A 16,023-nucleotide genomic window follows, 5' to 3' on the forward strand; every position below is an offset into this window, starting at 1 on the left:
CTGGGATATCCATGAGCTCTTCAGATTGAGACAGATCTCCAGGCTGTTCAAACTGCTCAACTTCCATAGGCTGGCACTCGTTGTCCCCGTCTGGTTGGACAGGATCCTTAGGAAGGCAAGGACCTAGCTTCCTTCCTAGCCGGCTTGCTTTTCTACTGGGAGAGACAGGGTTATATAGTTTGGGGAAACGCCCTGCTGTGTCAGCCCTGGCAGTGTTCCAAGGGCCTCTTGGGCTCCCCCAGTGGTCAGTGCTATTATTTAGCTTATTCATAACCTGATCCTTCCCAATTCCTCCCCGGGATTTCTTTTTCACTTCTTTCTTTTCTGAGCAGACTGGGACCTGTGCTTGAGGTATACCTGACTGGTCACAATATATATATATGATCTTGCTAGCAGCAGACCTTCGCTGGGCAGGTCTGCATATTTTCCCAAGCAGAGGTCCCACCAAGTGGGAATCTCTGGACACCAAGCCTTCAAATGAACACTGAGAAAAAATGCCCCAAAATAATAAAACCACAGAGCAGATCAGAAGCACTTCTGAGCAACTTGCTTGCAGAAAAACTGAAGGGGCAGGAGCAGCTCCTTGGGAATGAGACAGCGTTGAAAACATGATTGACAGTTTTTTGCAAGCAACTTGTGAGTTGAGATACTGAACCCTATTGTTTCAGAACCACTAAACACATTGCACTGGAACTAATATTGGTAAAATGCAGCTTTTACAGATATTGTAAAACCTTAACAAGAGACTTTTTGTTCTCTGAAAGTGACACTGCTTAGCACAACAAGTCAGTTATACAATCCTCAAAGAGACTAAAAATTTCAATGCATGATCCTCTTATCAGTCTTAAAGCTTCACATGTGATCCAGCCATAAGCATATTTGACAACCAACAGGATGCAATCACTTTAAAAACTGGCTTGCAAGAGATAGGATAAGTTCAGGAGGGAAAATTAATTAGCTACTCTTTTTCTCCATGTAACATACATAGTAGATGACGGCAGATAAGTCAACTTGTGATTTTACACTGTCCCACTTTGATACACTGAACTGGTATGTCCGGGCATATCATATTTCAATCCTGCCTAAAAACCCTCTTTTCAAGAATGTTCACTGTTAAACACTTTCTGGAACCTCTTGTTTTGTCTTCACTAGCTTTTGCTCCTCATAGAGGACATACTTTCTTATGTGTATCTGCATACGCAGACGACATATCCATCCTAATCCCCTTAAATGGCATCACAAATGAAATTATAGATAACCTCTCACACACAATGATAGAAATCGAAAAATGGACTACCAACTTCAAACTGAAACTAAACACAGAAAAGACAAAAGTCTTCTTGGCAAGCCCCAACGACAAAATAACAAGAACATCGTTAACAATAAACAACCACAAATACCCAATCTCCAAAACCATAAACATACTGGGTATCACACTAGATACACACTCAACCATGGCTGACCACACAAACTTACTGGTGAAGAAATGCTTTTACACGCTGTGGAAACTGAGGACTATTAAAAAATATTTCGACAGAACATCCTTTAGATTACTGGTGCAGTCACTGATCCTATCTATCCTGGACTATTGCAACATCGTCTACCTGGGTTTTCCCCCCAAAAAAAACAGTACAAAAATTAAGAATAGTGCAAAACACTGCAGTCCGCTTGATCTTCAGACTGAGGATAAAAGACCATGTTAGCCCCTACTACAAAAAATTACACTGGTTACCAATGGAGCCGCGAAAACTGTTCAAGTTTGCTTGTATCTGTTTCAAACAGGTCTGGGGACTAGCACCTTCCTACCTGCTATCACACGTCACGCTACACAACCCACACGAACAACCAGAATCCGAACATCTTTACATACCCAAAGATCACAGGCTGCAAGTACAAATCCTTTCAGGACAGAACCTTCATGTTCCAAGCAAGCAGACAGCATTCCTGGCTGGGAAACCACATAAATAGAGCCAGGCAGACCTACGGCGCATTCCAAAAATCAATTAAAACTGTTCTATTTGACAAATTCATAGCCTAAACAGATGACCCTCTCTCACTATGATATTTCCCCTTTTCAAACCTGATGCAATTTCTCATGAAACTCCTAATTCTTATGTAACATTTCTCCTCTTGCATTCTGTAATTCGCCAATTGTCCAGCCTTCTTTCGATGTGAACCGCCTAGAAGTCATTTGACTATGGCGGTATAGAAAAATAAAGTTATTATTATTATAGTGGCACATGTATCCAGTAGTGCTATGAAAACGTTAAAAACAGTAGCCAAAACAAATGCCATTGACACTAGGCTGAATAATTAGAAGTTATAGTAGCCATTAAATTTACATATTAAGTGCCTCTTACCAGTGACATTCTGGTGGCACCAGCTTACTCAGCTCTTCCAAAGATTTTTCAGAGCGATACTCCTGCAACAGTATCAAGAAAAGACAATGAAAACTTCTGAACCATAAAGCACAGTTACTTACCGTAACAGGTGTTATCCAGGGACAGCAGGCATATATTCTCACATGTGGGTGACGTCATCTACGGAGCCCCGGCGCGGACAGCTTTTCAAGCAAACTTGATAGAAGTTTCAAGTTTGCACACTGCACCACGCATGTGCGTGCCTTCTCGCCCACTAGAGGGCGCATCCCACCTCGTGGTCCTCAGTTCCATAACTAGCAAGGAAGCCATCCCCGGGGAGGCGGGCGGGTTGTGAGAATATATGCCTGCTGTCCCTGGATAACACCTGTTACGGTAAGTAACTGTGCTTTATCCCAGGACAAGCAGGCATGATATTCTCACATGTGGGTGACCTCCAAGCCAACCAAAAAAGGGTAGGTGGGAGGATGGCAATTTATGAAAACAGGTTACGTAACACCGACTGGCCAAACCGGCCATCGTTTCTGGACAAGGTGTCCAGACAGTAATGAGAGGTGAATGTATGAACCGAAGACCAAGTGGCAGCCTTACATATTTCCTCCATTGGAGTGGATCGGAGAAAGGCTATCGAAGCTGCCATTGCTCGGACCTTGTGCCCCGTGACTCGACCCGGGGGAGGAAGGCCAGCCTGAGCGTAGCAAAAGGAAATGCAAGCGGCCAACCAGTTAGACAGAGTGCGCTTGGAAACTGGATGCCCTAATCGATTGGGATCGAAGGACAAAAACAATTGAGGAACCTTCCGATGAGACCTGGTGCGTTGAAGATAATATGCCAACGCTCTCTTACAGTCAAGCGTGTGAAGCGCCGTCTCGCCCGGATGGGAGTGGGGCTTCGGGAAGAACACAGGAAGGACAATGGACTGATTGAGGTGGAAGTCAGACACAACTTTAGGTAAAAACTTAGGATGGGTGCGGAGAACCACCTTGTCGTGATGAAAGACCGTGAAAGGAGGGTCCGCAACCAAGGCTTGCAACTCCCCAATCCGCCTGGCGGAGGTGAGGGCAATCAGAAACACCGCCTTCCAAGTCAGATATTTCAAGGGGGACTTGTTGAGTGGCTCAAAAGGGGGTTTCATCAGTTGAGCCAGAACTACATTCAAGTTCCACACGACAGGCGGGGGCTTAAGAGGGGGGCAAACCCTGATTAACCCTTTCATGAAGCGTGTCACCAAGGGGTGGAGTGACAGAGGGGCGTCCCTCCAGAGGTTGGTGGAAGGCAGAAATCGCACTGAGATGAACCCGCACCGAAGTGGTTTTCAAGCCGGAGCGCGACAAATGAAATAAATATTCTAAGACCGAGGATACCGGAACTGATACCGGATCCAGGTGAAAAGACGAACACCAGGTGGAAAACCTGGTCCATTTCTGCGCATAGCAAAGCCTCGTCGAGATCTTGCGGGAGGCTTCCAACACCTCCTTCACCGATTGAGACAGGTCCGGAGGAGTCAGGGAACAAGAAACCAAGCTGTCAGATGCAATGACTGCAGGTTGGGATGTAACATGGATCCTTGACTCTGAGATAGCAGAGAAGGAGAGACAGGCAGGGGAAGAGGCTCCCTGGCGCTGAGCTGGAGCAGCAGGGAGAACCAGTGCTGGCGCGGCCACCGAGGTGCTATGAGAATCATCGTGGCCGTGGACGATTTTAGGTGTACCAACGTTCGCATGATCAGAGGGAACGGAGGGAATGCATACAGGAACCTCCCTTCCCAGTCGAGTAGGAAGGCATCCGCTTCCAGACGGTCCTGCGAGTACATCCGAGAACAATATAGTGGTAGTTTGTGTGTCTCCGGAGAGGCAAACAGATCCACCTGTGGCGTTCCCCAGCGAGCGAAGACCTCGCGTAGAACTGCTGAGTGTAGAGTCCACTCGTGCGGTTGCAGAAGTCGACTCAGTTTGTCCGCCAGGCAATTCCGTTCTCCTTGGATGTAGACCGCCCGGAGGAAGATGTTCCGGGAGGCCGCCCACTCCCAGAGGCGAAGAGCTTCGGAGCAGAGGGGCCATGACCCCGTTCCTCCCTGCTTGTTCACATAATACATTGCCACCTGATTGTCCGTGCGGACGAGGACCACCTGGTCCTGCAATATGTGAACGAAGGCTCGAAGTGCTAGGAAGATGGCTCGCAGCTCTAGCACGTTGATATGACACTGACGGTCTTCTGACGACCACAGGCCCTGCGTGCGAAGACCGTCGAGATGGGCTCCCCACGCGTACTCCGAGGAGTCCGTGGTCAGGACCTTGTGAAAAGGCGGAGTGCGAAACAATAGCCCCATGGACAGATTTGAAGAGTCTGTCCACCAACGCAGCGATTTCCGCAAGGGCGGAGTTACCAAAATGAGGCGAGACACCGGGTCGCACTCCTGACGCCACTGGGACGCGAGGGTCCACTGAGGGATCCTCAGGTGTAGCCTCGCAAACGGCGTGACATGTACCGTCGAGGCCATATGGCCCAGCAGCATCATCATGCGCTTGGCCGACACCCTCGATAGTTGGGAGACCTGGCGGCTCATCCGTACCAAGGCTTCCAACCGCTGGGTCGGCAGGTAGGAGCGTAGGCGCACCGTGTCCAGCACCGCACCTATGAATTGAAGAGACTGCGACGGTCTCAACTGAGACTTTGGAAAGTTTATCTCGAACCCGAGAGTTTGCAGGAAGGCAATAGACTGTCGGGTCGCTGAGATAACCCCCTCCCTGGTCGGGGCTTTGATGAGCCAATCGTCCAGGTAAGGGAACACGTGGAGTCCCCGTGACCTGAGGGCTGCTGCAACCACCACCATGCACTTCGTGAATACTCGTGGGGACGCGGCCAGGCCGAAGGGCAGTACCCTGTACTGGAGGTGGAGGTCCCCCACCTGGAATCGTAAGAATCTTCGACAGGTGGGGTGCACCGGAACATGGGTGTATGCTTCCTTCAGGTCGAGGGAGCACATCCAGTCCCCTTCCTCCAAGAGGGGATACAGAACCGGGAGAGATAGCATTCGAAACTTCTCCCGGGCCAGGAATTTGTTGAGCTTCCTGAGGTCCAGTATGGGGCGCAGGTCCCCGGTCTTTTTTGGGACCAAAAAGTAGCGGGAGTAAAACCCCGTACCCCACTGGTCCTTGGGGACCGGCTCGACCGCCCGAAGCTTCAAGAGGGCTTTGGCTTCGGTTATAAGGGTCGGTAGCTGCGAACGGTTGCAGGGGACTAAACTCGGGGGACTGTCCGGCGGCGAGGACACAAAGTTGAGCGAGTAGCCCTCGGAGACGATCCGGAGCACCCAAGCGTCTGAGGTAATCCCGGTCCATGCCTCCCGGAAGGACCGGAGACGGCCCCCGATAGGAAGGGGTTCCTGTGAAAGTGCGGAGGGGAACCTGCCCCGTCCGCTCAGCCCGTCAAAAGGAAGGCGCTGGCTTAGAAGGGCCCTGCGCCGGGGCTTGGGTTTGTCCCCCTCTGCCTCGCTGAGACGGACGTCTCGGAGGCGGTCTCGAGAAAGCCGGGGTCGACTTCTGAGGGTATCGGCGCGGCGGAGGCCGAAGGGGTTTCTGAGGCGGGGGCCTAGGTTTGGGGCGGACCAGGGATGCTAGAGAGCGCTCCTGTTCCGACAAGCGTTTGGTCGCCGCATCCAATGACTCGTCGAATAACTCGGACCCCACACAAGGCAAGTCTGCCAGGCGTTCCTGCAGGTTTGGGTCCATGTCGAGGGTGCGAAGCCAGGCCAAGCGGCGCATGGCCACCGCGAGGGCCGACACCCTCGAAACCAGCTCAAAGGCGTCGTACACTGCATGGAATAGGTACAACCGCAATTGAGACAGGTTGGACATAAACTTGTCGAATCCTGCTCTTTGGGAGTCCGGTAACGAGTTTCGATATTGAGGAAGATCCTTCACCATACCCCGCAATTAGGAGGAAAAGGTGAAGGCGTAATTTAGAACCCTGGTGGCCATCAGGGAATTTGAATAGAGGCGACGGCCAAACTTGTCCAGGGTCCGCCCTTCCCTGCCTGGTGGAACCGTCGCAGAAACCCGTGAGGGCTGTGATTTTTTAAGAGCTGACTCCACCAGAAGGGACTGGTGTGAGAGCTGCGCCTTATCGAACCCTTTAGGAGGAATCGTTCTATACTTCGATTCCATTTTTGAAGGTACAGACGTGACTGTAAGAGGGTTTGACAAGTTCTTCAGCCAGGTCTGCAGAAGGACGCTGTTGAGAGGGAGTCTAGGCACCTCTCTAGGAGGAGTGGGGAGGTCCTGTTCCTCCAAAAATTCTTTGGAATACCGAGAACATACCATCTGGTCAATCCCCAGGGCTTGGGCCATGTCCTGAACGAAGGATGAAAATGAGGACGGCCTAGCCTGGGGAGACGGGGTTCTCGACCGCCCCACCGAGGAGAGGGGGGAGGCCTCATGGGAATAATGAGGATCCCTAACCGATCCCGAATCCCAGGATCCCCTCTCGAGGGCCCTCGAGGGGGAAGGGGAAGTTGTCCTCCTCGCAGAACCCTTGGGTGAGGACCCCGGGGTTCGTGGGACACTTTCCCGTTTCCTCGGCGAGGCGGCCCGGGAAGACTTCCCACGAGGTGAGCGGAGGAGCCTCGGATTGTCGAGGCGCAACTCCGACACCTGCAGCGCCTCGCCCCCGAACGACGAGGAACGGTCGCGCCGAGGCGAGCCTCGAGGTCGCTTAGACTTCCTCGATCGACGCCCTGTCCGAGGTCGCGTCGAGGGCGAGGCGTGTCTGGAAGACCCGGAGGAAGAGGAGGAAAGACGGCGCACTCTGCGCAACTTTTCTTTGGGCCTTACACTCCGCTCAGGGGGTTCCCCCGAGGTCGAGGTCCGGGGCGGGGCCGAGACCGAGGTGAACGGGGGTCACTGTACCCGAGACCGAGGTCGCCGAGGCCGGGGCTCCCGCGGTCGAGGGGGCCGAGGCCGGGGCCTCCGAGACCGAAGGCGCTCCGGCCGAGGTCGAGGCCGCCGGGACCGCAGCACGCTGCAACACTTCCAGGGCCCCCGATAGCTCCGATGAGATCAGAGCTCGGAGGAGATCCTGGAAGGCCGGAATCCCCACGAAGGTGGGGAGTTCCGAGTCCGGGGCACACTCCCTGGAGGGCGACCTCGGTCTCGAGTATTCCCTCGGGGTGTGCGGAGTCGAGGTCCGATGCGGGGCCGGGGTCGACCCACCCGCTTTGGCCTGACTCGAGGATGGCTTCTTTGCTGAAGGGGATGGAACAGAGGACTTACCCGAAGCTTGCTTCACTGACGACGCCTTCGAGGATGAGGGTCGGGGCGAGGCCGAGGCCCCTGAGGACGCCGAGGCCGAGGTCAAGGCCGGGGCCGAAGCCGGGGCCGACGTCGAGGCCTTAGGCGGCGCGTCGACGGCGAACAAATCCGCCATTCTGGCCTTGCGGCGACGTAGGGCCCTGTTTTGGAAGGTAGAGCAGCGATCACACGACTCTGTCGGGTGTTCGGGCCCCAGACAGACAATGCACCACCGGTGAGGGTCAGTGATGGAAAGCAACCTCTCGCACCGGCTGCACTTTTTGAATCCCGTAACAGGACGGGACATCCACGAAGAAAAAGAAGAAGGCCGGGAACGTACCGACGTTCCCGGCCACGGCTTCCGGGAGCCCCCGGAGCCAGACGAAAACGAAATACTTTTTTTTTTTTTTTTTTTGAAAAGAACCGAAAAGAAAAAAGCAGTACCGCGAACTAATTCGATGGAAAAACAAACTAAACGCGGCAGCTAGAAGGCAAAAACACTGGAGCTCAGATCCACAGGGCTTTCTTGCTCCGCGGAAAAATTTGAACTGAGGACCACGAGGTGGGATGCGCCCTCTAGTGGGCGAGAAGGCACGCACATGCGTGGTGCAGTGTGCAAACTTGAAACTTCTATCAAGTTTGCTTGAAAAGCTGTCCGCGCCGGGGCTCCGTAGATGACGTCACCCACATGTGAGAATATCATGCCTGCTTGTCCTGGGATAACTAACAGCTTTATATGAATAAAGTATATTACCTAAATAAATCAGTGGGTAATTTAAAGGTCAGGCTTGGAGGCTGTTACAACTAAGCATGACTGATGTGCAGATGGATCATTTTAGTATTCAATTTATTATGCAACTCTTGCACAAAAATAAGGTTTAAAAGTTCTTGTTTGATGTCATGGCTAAAGTAATTTAAAAATATATACAATGCAGTCTTTAAAAACATCAGATCTATTTTAAACACATATTTTACAGAGATTGAGCTTGAATTATTTAAACTTGATAACAACAGAATATCACAAAAAGTAGGGACAGACCAACAAGCACAAAACGAGGAAACCCAGTGTAGAAAGATACCACCAGAGGAAACTTTTTCACTAGTCAAGTCATTATGGGGTCCTTTTACTAAGGCGCGCTAGCCGATTTAGTGCACGCTAATATGAAGCACGCGCTAAATCGGCTAGTGCGCCTTAGTAAAAGAGGGGGTATGTTTATTATCACAGATTAAAATAGACCTTCAGGGGCCTATATTATAGGTCTCAAATAATCAAAGTACTAAAAAAAGAACCAGAACTCAACACAGTGTAATCTATTGTTGTGAATGCCTACATCAGGAGTCACAACCCTCCTTGTTCTACCCTTCCTCTCCTTGTCTCAATGTATTTTTTTTTTTTTAAACCTTCCCCGTGATGTTAGAATTTTTTATTTTTTTTAAATAAATCTTTATTCATTTTCAATCTATCATCAAGTGTACAAATATCAAAACAGCAACATGGAAAACATCACTTGATATTCTTACCATTATATTGTGTAATACATATATTTATCCCTCTGCCCTCCCACCAATCCCACTATTTTCTAAAATGAACAATAAAATATAATACCCTTCCCCCTCTCTACAATAACTGGTGTATATTTCAATAGAAAAATGGTGTTTAATCATTACAAAAGGATATTAATGGCTCCTAAATTTTAATAAAGTTCTTATAATTTCCATGTTGTATAGCTAATGATCTTTCCATTCTATACATGAGACATAATGAATTCAACCAAAACTTAAAATTGAGTCTACTGTGATCTTTCCAATTATTAGTGATGTGTTGAATGGCGACACCAGTCATAATCAATAAAAGGATGTTATTATGTGAATATATTTGACTCTTTTCTCATAGACATTCCAAATAGTATATCATAAGATAATGCCACGTGGTTTTCCAATAAACAATTTACTTGATCCCATATTGAGTTCCAAAAGGCTAAGATATAGGACACTGAAACAAAAGATGGTCTAAAGTCCCTACTTCAAGATTATAATGCCAGCATCTATTATACTTTGAACTATTCAACTTTTGTAATCTAACTGGGGTCCAAAATGCTCTATGCAAAAGAAAAAACCATGTTTGTCTCATAGATGCAGACACTGTACATCTCATCCTCCAAGACCAAATTTGTGGCCATTGAGATGCTGAAATCTGATGCTTAATCTCAATGCTCCAAATATCCCCAAGACCATTTTTAGGCTTTTTTTTTACAGATTCACTAATAGTTTTATACCACTGTGCGGCCTGATGACCCAGAAAGTCCACCTGAAAGCATAAAAATTCCAGACTGTATTGGGTATTAAGACTTTTCCATTCAGGGAACCCTACCTGAATGGCCTGCTTCAGTTGCAACCACCTAAAACTTTGTGATTTGTGATGTTAGAATTAAGTCATGTAATCCCCACCCCCTTCACTAAATTCAGTGATGGGTTTTTCTCTCTCTTCTTTTTTTTAACATTTGCTTTTAAAATTTATTTTATAAATTGTAAACCGCCTAGATATTCTTTAGTGATAGATGGTAAATCAAGAACATAAGAAGTTGCCTCCGCTGGGTCAGACCAGAGGTCCATCGTGCCCAGCAGTCCGCACCCGCGGCAGCCCATCAGGTCCATGACCTGTTAGGTGGTCCCTAACTTTTCCTATAACCTATCTCTACTTCTATCTGTACCCCTCAATCCCCTTATCCTTCAGGATAAACTTGGATATCTGTCAGCCATGTGAGTCCCCAGTTTAGCTTTCACACACTCCAATTCTCTGGCTTTTACCCGTGACAGAACTATTTTCCAGTTCAGTTTCTTACAGGCACATTAGATAGATTGTGAGCCCACCGGGACAGATAGGGAAAATGCTTGAGTACCTGACTGTAAAACTGCTTAAATAACCTTGATAGGCCTTGATATAAAATCCTAATAAAACTTGAAACTTGAAAAGTGGTTCTATCATAGGCAAAACCCAGAGAGTTGGAGAGTGTGCAAAAGCTGAACTTTGGGGATGCAGATGAGTTGTGGCTTCTGATGCAGGCATTCACACTGAAACACGTCAATGTAACAAGTCCTTTTTTGAGTAGTTGAGACTTATAGTATAAACTCCGAAGGTCTATTTTAATGTACGACAAACATAGTGGCTTGATTTTGTGAATAAATTGCCCCTGGTGTTATCTTTCTTCATTAGGTTTCCTCATTTTGTGCCTATAGGTCTATCCCTACTTTATTGTACTATTGTGATTATTTTGTAGAGCAACTCTTCTACTCCTCGGATTGTTTAAAATCCAAAACAAGAAATATTAATGCTATTCTTAGACATTAAATAGTATGTAAAATAGTAGGACTTCCATTTCCCTCTTACAATGAATTGATTTCTCATCTCTGTACAGGGCCTCAGCAGGAATGAATAGGCATAGCTAAAATCTTTAGAGACAGGACCCTACCAAGGGCAATGTGAGCAGTGTGGCTGTACAGGGTGCAAGGGAAGCAGAAGTATCAAAATTGTTCCTTATCCATTATTTCCTCTTCTTGACCATGGCACAGTGGGTGCTATGGGAGATATGGGGTATGTCATACAAGGTGCAATTTCGGCTTGGTACGGCCCTGTTCAGAAGCACTGTAAGCTAGAACAATAAACCCATTTACCTGTACAAAAGCAACAGTGACGACGATGAGGATTGCCTAAGGAAAAATGGAAAAAGCAACATTAGAAAGTTTACATAGCACTGGAATTTAACAACTTGCCCTATCACACTGCTGCTCACTATGGAACAGCAGTTCTGTTTCAATCCAAGTACAGAACTTGCTGAGCACTAGGATAATGCCCAAAGACTACTGTGAGGATTCTATAGTTAGTTGTGTACCAAAATGTTACAAAGAATTCTGAGGTCAACAAGAATGGAATAGTCGCCTAGTCTGAGAACCAGAGGGTTCAAAACCAACACCCTCTCCCCTTGATACTCCATGTGTTCGTAGGCATTACTTCACTCTCCAGTACTCAGTACAAACTTCAATTGTAAGCTCTTTACAGCTAAGTAACTTCTCCATAAGCTACTAATGAAAAGGTGTCTAAATCAAGCCACATAATCCCCCCATTGCCCCAGGTACATTAGAATGATTGTGAGCCCGCCAGGACAGACAGGGAAAAATGCTTGCATACCTGAATAAATTCATGTAAACTGTTCTGAGCTCCCCTGGGAGAATGATATAGAACAGTGATGGCTAACCTTTTTGAGCCCGAGTGCCCAAACTGCCGCACAAAACCAAAGAATTTCCTCAAAGTGCCAGCACGTCAATTAAACCTTAATAACAAGATTTTAGTATCTAAAAACTCTTTATAAAGTTGCCTGAACTATGTAACATCATTTTTAAAGGTTGGAATCTTTGTATTGTCAGAGAATCAATTTGATTCACAATCCTTTGGTTTTCATTTCAATTTATTGGCAATTTATAATGTTTTAATGATATCATTCAATTTAATGAATTTAGGAAGAATTTGATTCAGTTACACAATATATTTTAAATGTATTATTCACATAACATGTCAAATGTATCCTGAGTAAAAAAAAAAAGATAAACTTCTTAAAACTGTTAACTGTGTCAAGACTCGGTGTGTATTCCCAAAGAGTCTATACATGTTTTTTTGTAAAATTTACAATCAAATTAGAAAATAGTTAAATCATTACATTTCTAATAATATGATGTAAAGAAAACAAAAGAGCTTTCAATTAAACCAACCGTTTTTATTGGAAATTTCAGATTGGAATACAACAGGGCCATGTAAAGTCCCTTTTTTAAATAACATCTTTAAATAATATTTAAATAACTTAGAAAGTGTCTTAACTGCAAACTGAAAACACTGCTTCATGTAAACATATGCATTGGGCATGCGCTGAAAAAAATTAATGTGATTTTTGTTGTTGCATGCATGCTGATAACTTGTCAATCCTTGGCTCATAGTGCGTTAATTTCAGAGCAACACATGCAGCACTCATGTCATCCGTTAATCTGTTTCTAGCATCAGATTTTATATGATTCAAAGCCGAAAACAGCTGCTCACAAGCATAGGATGACCCAAACAAGGTAAGAAGAGCAATCCCAAGTGCTTTCATGGACTTAAAATTGTCTGGAAGAGAATTCCACGCTTTTAGGATTTCATTTTCAGAACTGCTAGCAGTGATTTCATTTGTCACCCTTTCACACTCAATACGTTCAAGAGCCGCACGCAGGTCATTGAATTTACTTTTCCAGATAGAGCTTTCTTGAAATTCCAGTAGCTCCATTTCCAAATTTTGAATATCCAACCACTGTAAGCAGGAAAGATCAAAATCTTCAAATGTGGACTTTTCTGGGGAAGTTATAAATGAAAGGGTTGTCTCCATCTTACGGAACTGAGAAAATCTTTTACTAAAATTCTCCTTTGCTTCGGCTACAATGGTGGAATATGCTTTGTGGATTTCCTGGTGTTTTTTATGACTGTCCACAAATGTTGTAGAATTATCCAAATGTATTTTTAGGTTGGGAAAATATTTTAGCTGTCTACTCTCAAGGTCTTTTTCAAAAACATGCAATTTTCTCTCAAAAGCTTTGATGTCATTAAACATGCTTTCTGCTGTTTTTCCCATGCCTTGTAATTTTTTGTTTAGTACATTAAAGTGGTTAGTAAAATCTGTAAAGAACATGAGGTTGATAAGCCAGGCCATGTTGGTGAGTTGAGGATAGTCTTCCCCCTTTTCGTTCATAAATAGCCTAACTTCTTCCAAGCAGGCCACAAATCTCTCTAACACTCGTCCTCTGCTCAGCCACCGGACATTATTGTACATCAGTAAAGTGTTATATTGTGCCTGAACCTCATCAAGAAGGGCTTGAAATTGTCGAAAATTAAGAGCACGCGCCATGATGAAGTTCACCATTTTTGTTACATCTTTGAGGACATCGTCAAGTTTTTTGCTGCTTTCTTTGGCGCAGAGAGCCTCTTGATTATGCAGTGAAATTGAATCAGTGGATGTTTTGCTTCCTTAGCAAAGAAATGAATGAATCCTGATGTTGTCCCCACCATGCTAGGTGCTCCATCGCTAGTAACTGAAACCACTTTTTCTGGACTTATGTCTAGTGATGAAAAAGCCTCCATCATAGCATTGTGGATATCTATCCCTTGTGTTCTTCCAGGCAAAGACAGCAGTTTTACCAGCTCTTCTCTCATGATGTCACCAGTAGCATAACGCAAAATGAGCGCTAGTCTTGCATGGTTAGTAATATCTGTACTTTCATCCAAGCACATGGAGTAGAAGGGTGCTTTTTGTAAGTCGCAAGTAAGCTGTTGACTAACATCAGCAGCCATTCGCAGAACCCTATCTTTTGCAGTATTTCTGCTTAGCGGCATCTCAGAGATGCGCTGCACAATTTTATCCTTGTTTTGGAAATCATGGAAGAGTGAATTACTCCCAGCCAAAATTGCCTTTTTGATAAAATCTCCATCAGAGAGGGGCTTACCATGTTTTGCCATGCACAGTGAAATTTGAAAGCTGGCACTGTAAGATGATTAGTTTTTGAAAGATAGTTGCTAAAACTAAGAGACTGGGAGTGATATTTCTTTAATTTTCCTACAAGAAACTCTTTTCTTTGAGCTAAACCAAATTCAGCAACACTGTTATGGTTGGTCTCAAAGTGACGTTTGACACTTGATGTGTGAGACACAACACTTTCATTACACATAATACACAATGCTTTCCCATTGCGTTCAATCACTCCATATGTCTCTGTCTAGGCCTCTTGGAATGGTCTTCCACTATCTGTTTTTGCTTTTTTTGCTGTACTCATTTTCTTTGTTCAAGACTTCAAGTCTACAAAAAGATAAAATTTGTATAATAAAAAAAATCTAATGAAGTGCTGTATACAAATCCGTCCCCATAAAAAAATATGTGATTGGGGAATTTTACTAATTGTAGACATCCGTTTTGGTCAAAAAATATACTGTCCGGGTGAAAACTGGACTTGTGCAACCCTAACCTGGACACCTAGACAAATAGCCAGATAATTTAATAGGTTTTTAAAAATGAGCCCAGGTAAGTTTATAATTAACATTAGTATTATTGGTCCAATTAAACTTAGGCAGCACAGGTAGGGCAAAGTAGAAGTTTACCTAATAATAAATGATGTAGAATGCAGATTCCGTCTCCTGTTCTCCTGAAGTCTCCCGCCAGGGTGGGAGGGCGTGACAGAAGTACGTTCGGTGCTGTAGGCGAGTACCTGGGCGGGTTCAGAGGCGGAGGCGGGGAGTGAGACTTTGCTTCTCACAGCCCCGCGGCGGTTCAGGCAGCCGCGAGGAACACATTGCCAGGCAGGGCCGGACTGGGACAAAAAATAGGCCCGGGCATTTTAGGTTGAGCAGCCCAATCACATGACCTCACGCAGGCCCCGCCCATTGAAGTCCAGGGGCAGGGCTAAAATGCAGAAGCACACTTGAGAGGCACGGCCAGCCACTAATAAGTAAGGAGTGCAACAGCCAACACACAAGAAGATGTGACATGGGGGAGGGGAGAGAGAGAAGATGGGACATGGAGGGGGGGGAGAGAAGATCCATAAAGACTACGACTAAAACATCTCTTCTTAATCCTCTGCTGTCACACAAAACTCCCAAAGGAATGCTGAACACCCAAAGATCCTCCAGAAAACAATGGATTCATCACAATAACAACTAATTAAGAGGTGACCTGAGTGTATGGGAAAAGGACTTTTATTTTTCATTATTGGAGCCTTTGTTATTTTATTATGATGTTTACAAAAGCACTGTGAAGGGCCACATATACACTTTACTGTTTTTTGCTATATTGAGTTTTCCATAAGGTACAGCGCAGAGGATTAGTGTGTTGGTTGTTCACAGAGAGCCCAGCCCTCCTCTCAGCTTACTGAACTTCTCTATGCAATCATCATAAGCAGCTTTTTTATTTCCTCGAATTTAGCATGTCCCCCATGGAAGATACAGAGGTTTTTACAGAGGAGCACATTATTAGACACATTAACATCCCCCCATATCCTCACCTCTCTAGCATGGGAGCACTAGGAACTGTTCCTAATTACAGATGTCACATGTGGAGTCACACTACAGCCTCACTGAGTTCCTGTGACAGACTCAGTGTGAAGCTTCTCTTCCTCCCCCCACTTCCCCCTCACACACTGCCTGGCTCATAGGATACTAAGGGGAAGACAGGCAGGCTAAACATCCACTCACAGGACTGCAGCCAGCACAGGAGGATGGCCGCGGCCCACCGGGACAATGCCCGGTCCTCCCAATGGCCAGTCCGGCCCTGTTGCCAGTGAGCTGCAAAGCA

The 16,023-nt window shown here is 46.1% G+C and overlaps 1 protein-coding gene across 3 annotated transcripts in view; it reads right to left on the bottom strand.

The window, feature by feature from the left end:
* Positions 1-16,023, bottom strand: part of ATP2C1 (ATPase secretory pathway Ca2+ transporting 1) — a 262,616-nt gene that overhangs the window by 160,398 nt on the left and 86,195 nt on the right. For all 3 annotated transcript variants that reach the window (XM_033930018.1, XM_033930021.1, XM_033930019.1), the window contains 2 exons: positions 11,339-11,374; positions 2,361-2,422 (listed from right to left, as the gene is read on the bottom strand). In XM_033930018.1, coding sequence (XP_033785909.1) covers positions 2,361-2,422; positions 11,339-11,374 — 98 coding nt within the window. The remainder of the gene's footprint in view (positions 1-2,360; positions 2,423-11,338; positions 11,375-16,023) is intronic.

Source organism: Geotrypetes seraphini, chromosome 2, assembly GCF_902459505.1.
Source record: "Geotrypetes seraphini chromosome 2, aGeoSer1.1, whole genome shotgun sequence".
Classification (NCBI taxonomy): Eukaryota; Metazoa; Chordata; class Amphibia; order Gymnophiona; family Dermophiidae; genus Geotrypetes; species Geotrypetes seraphini.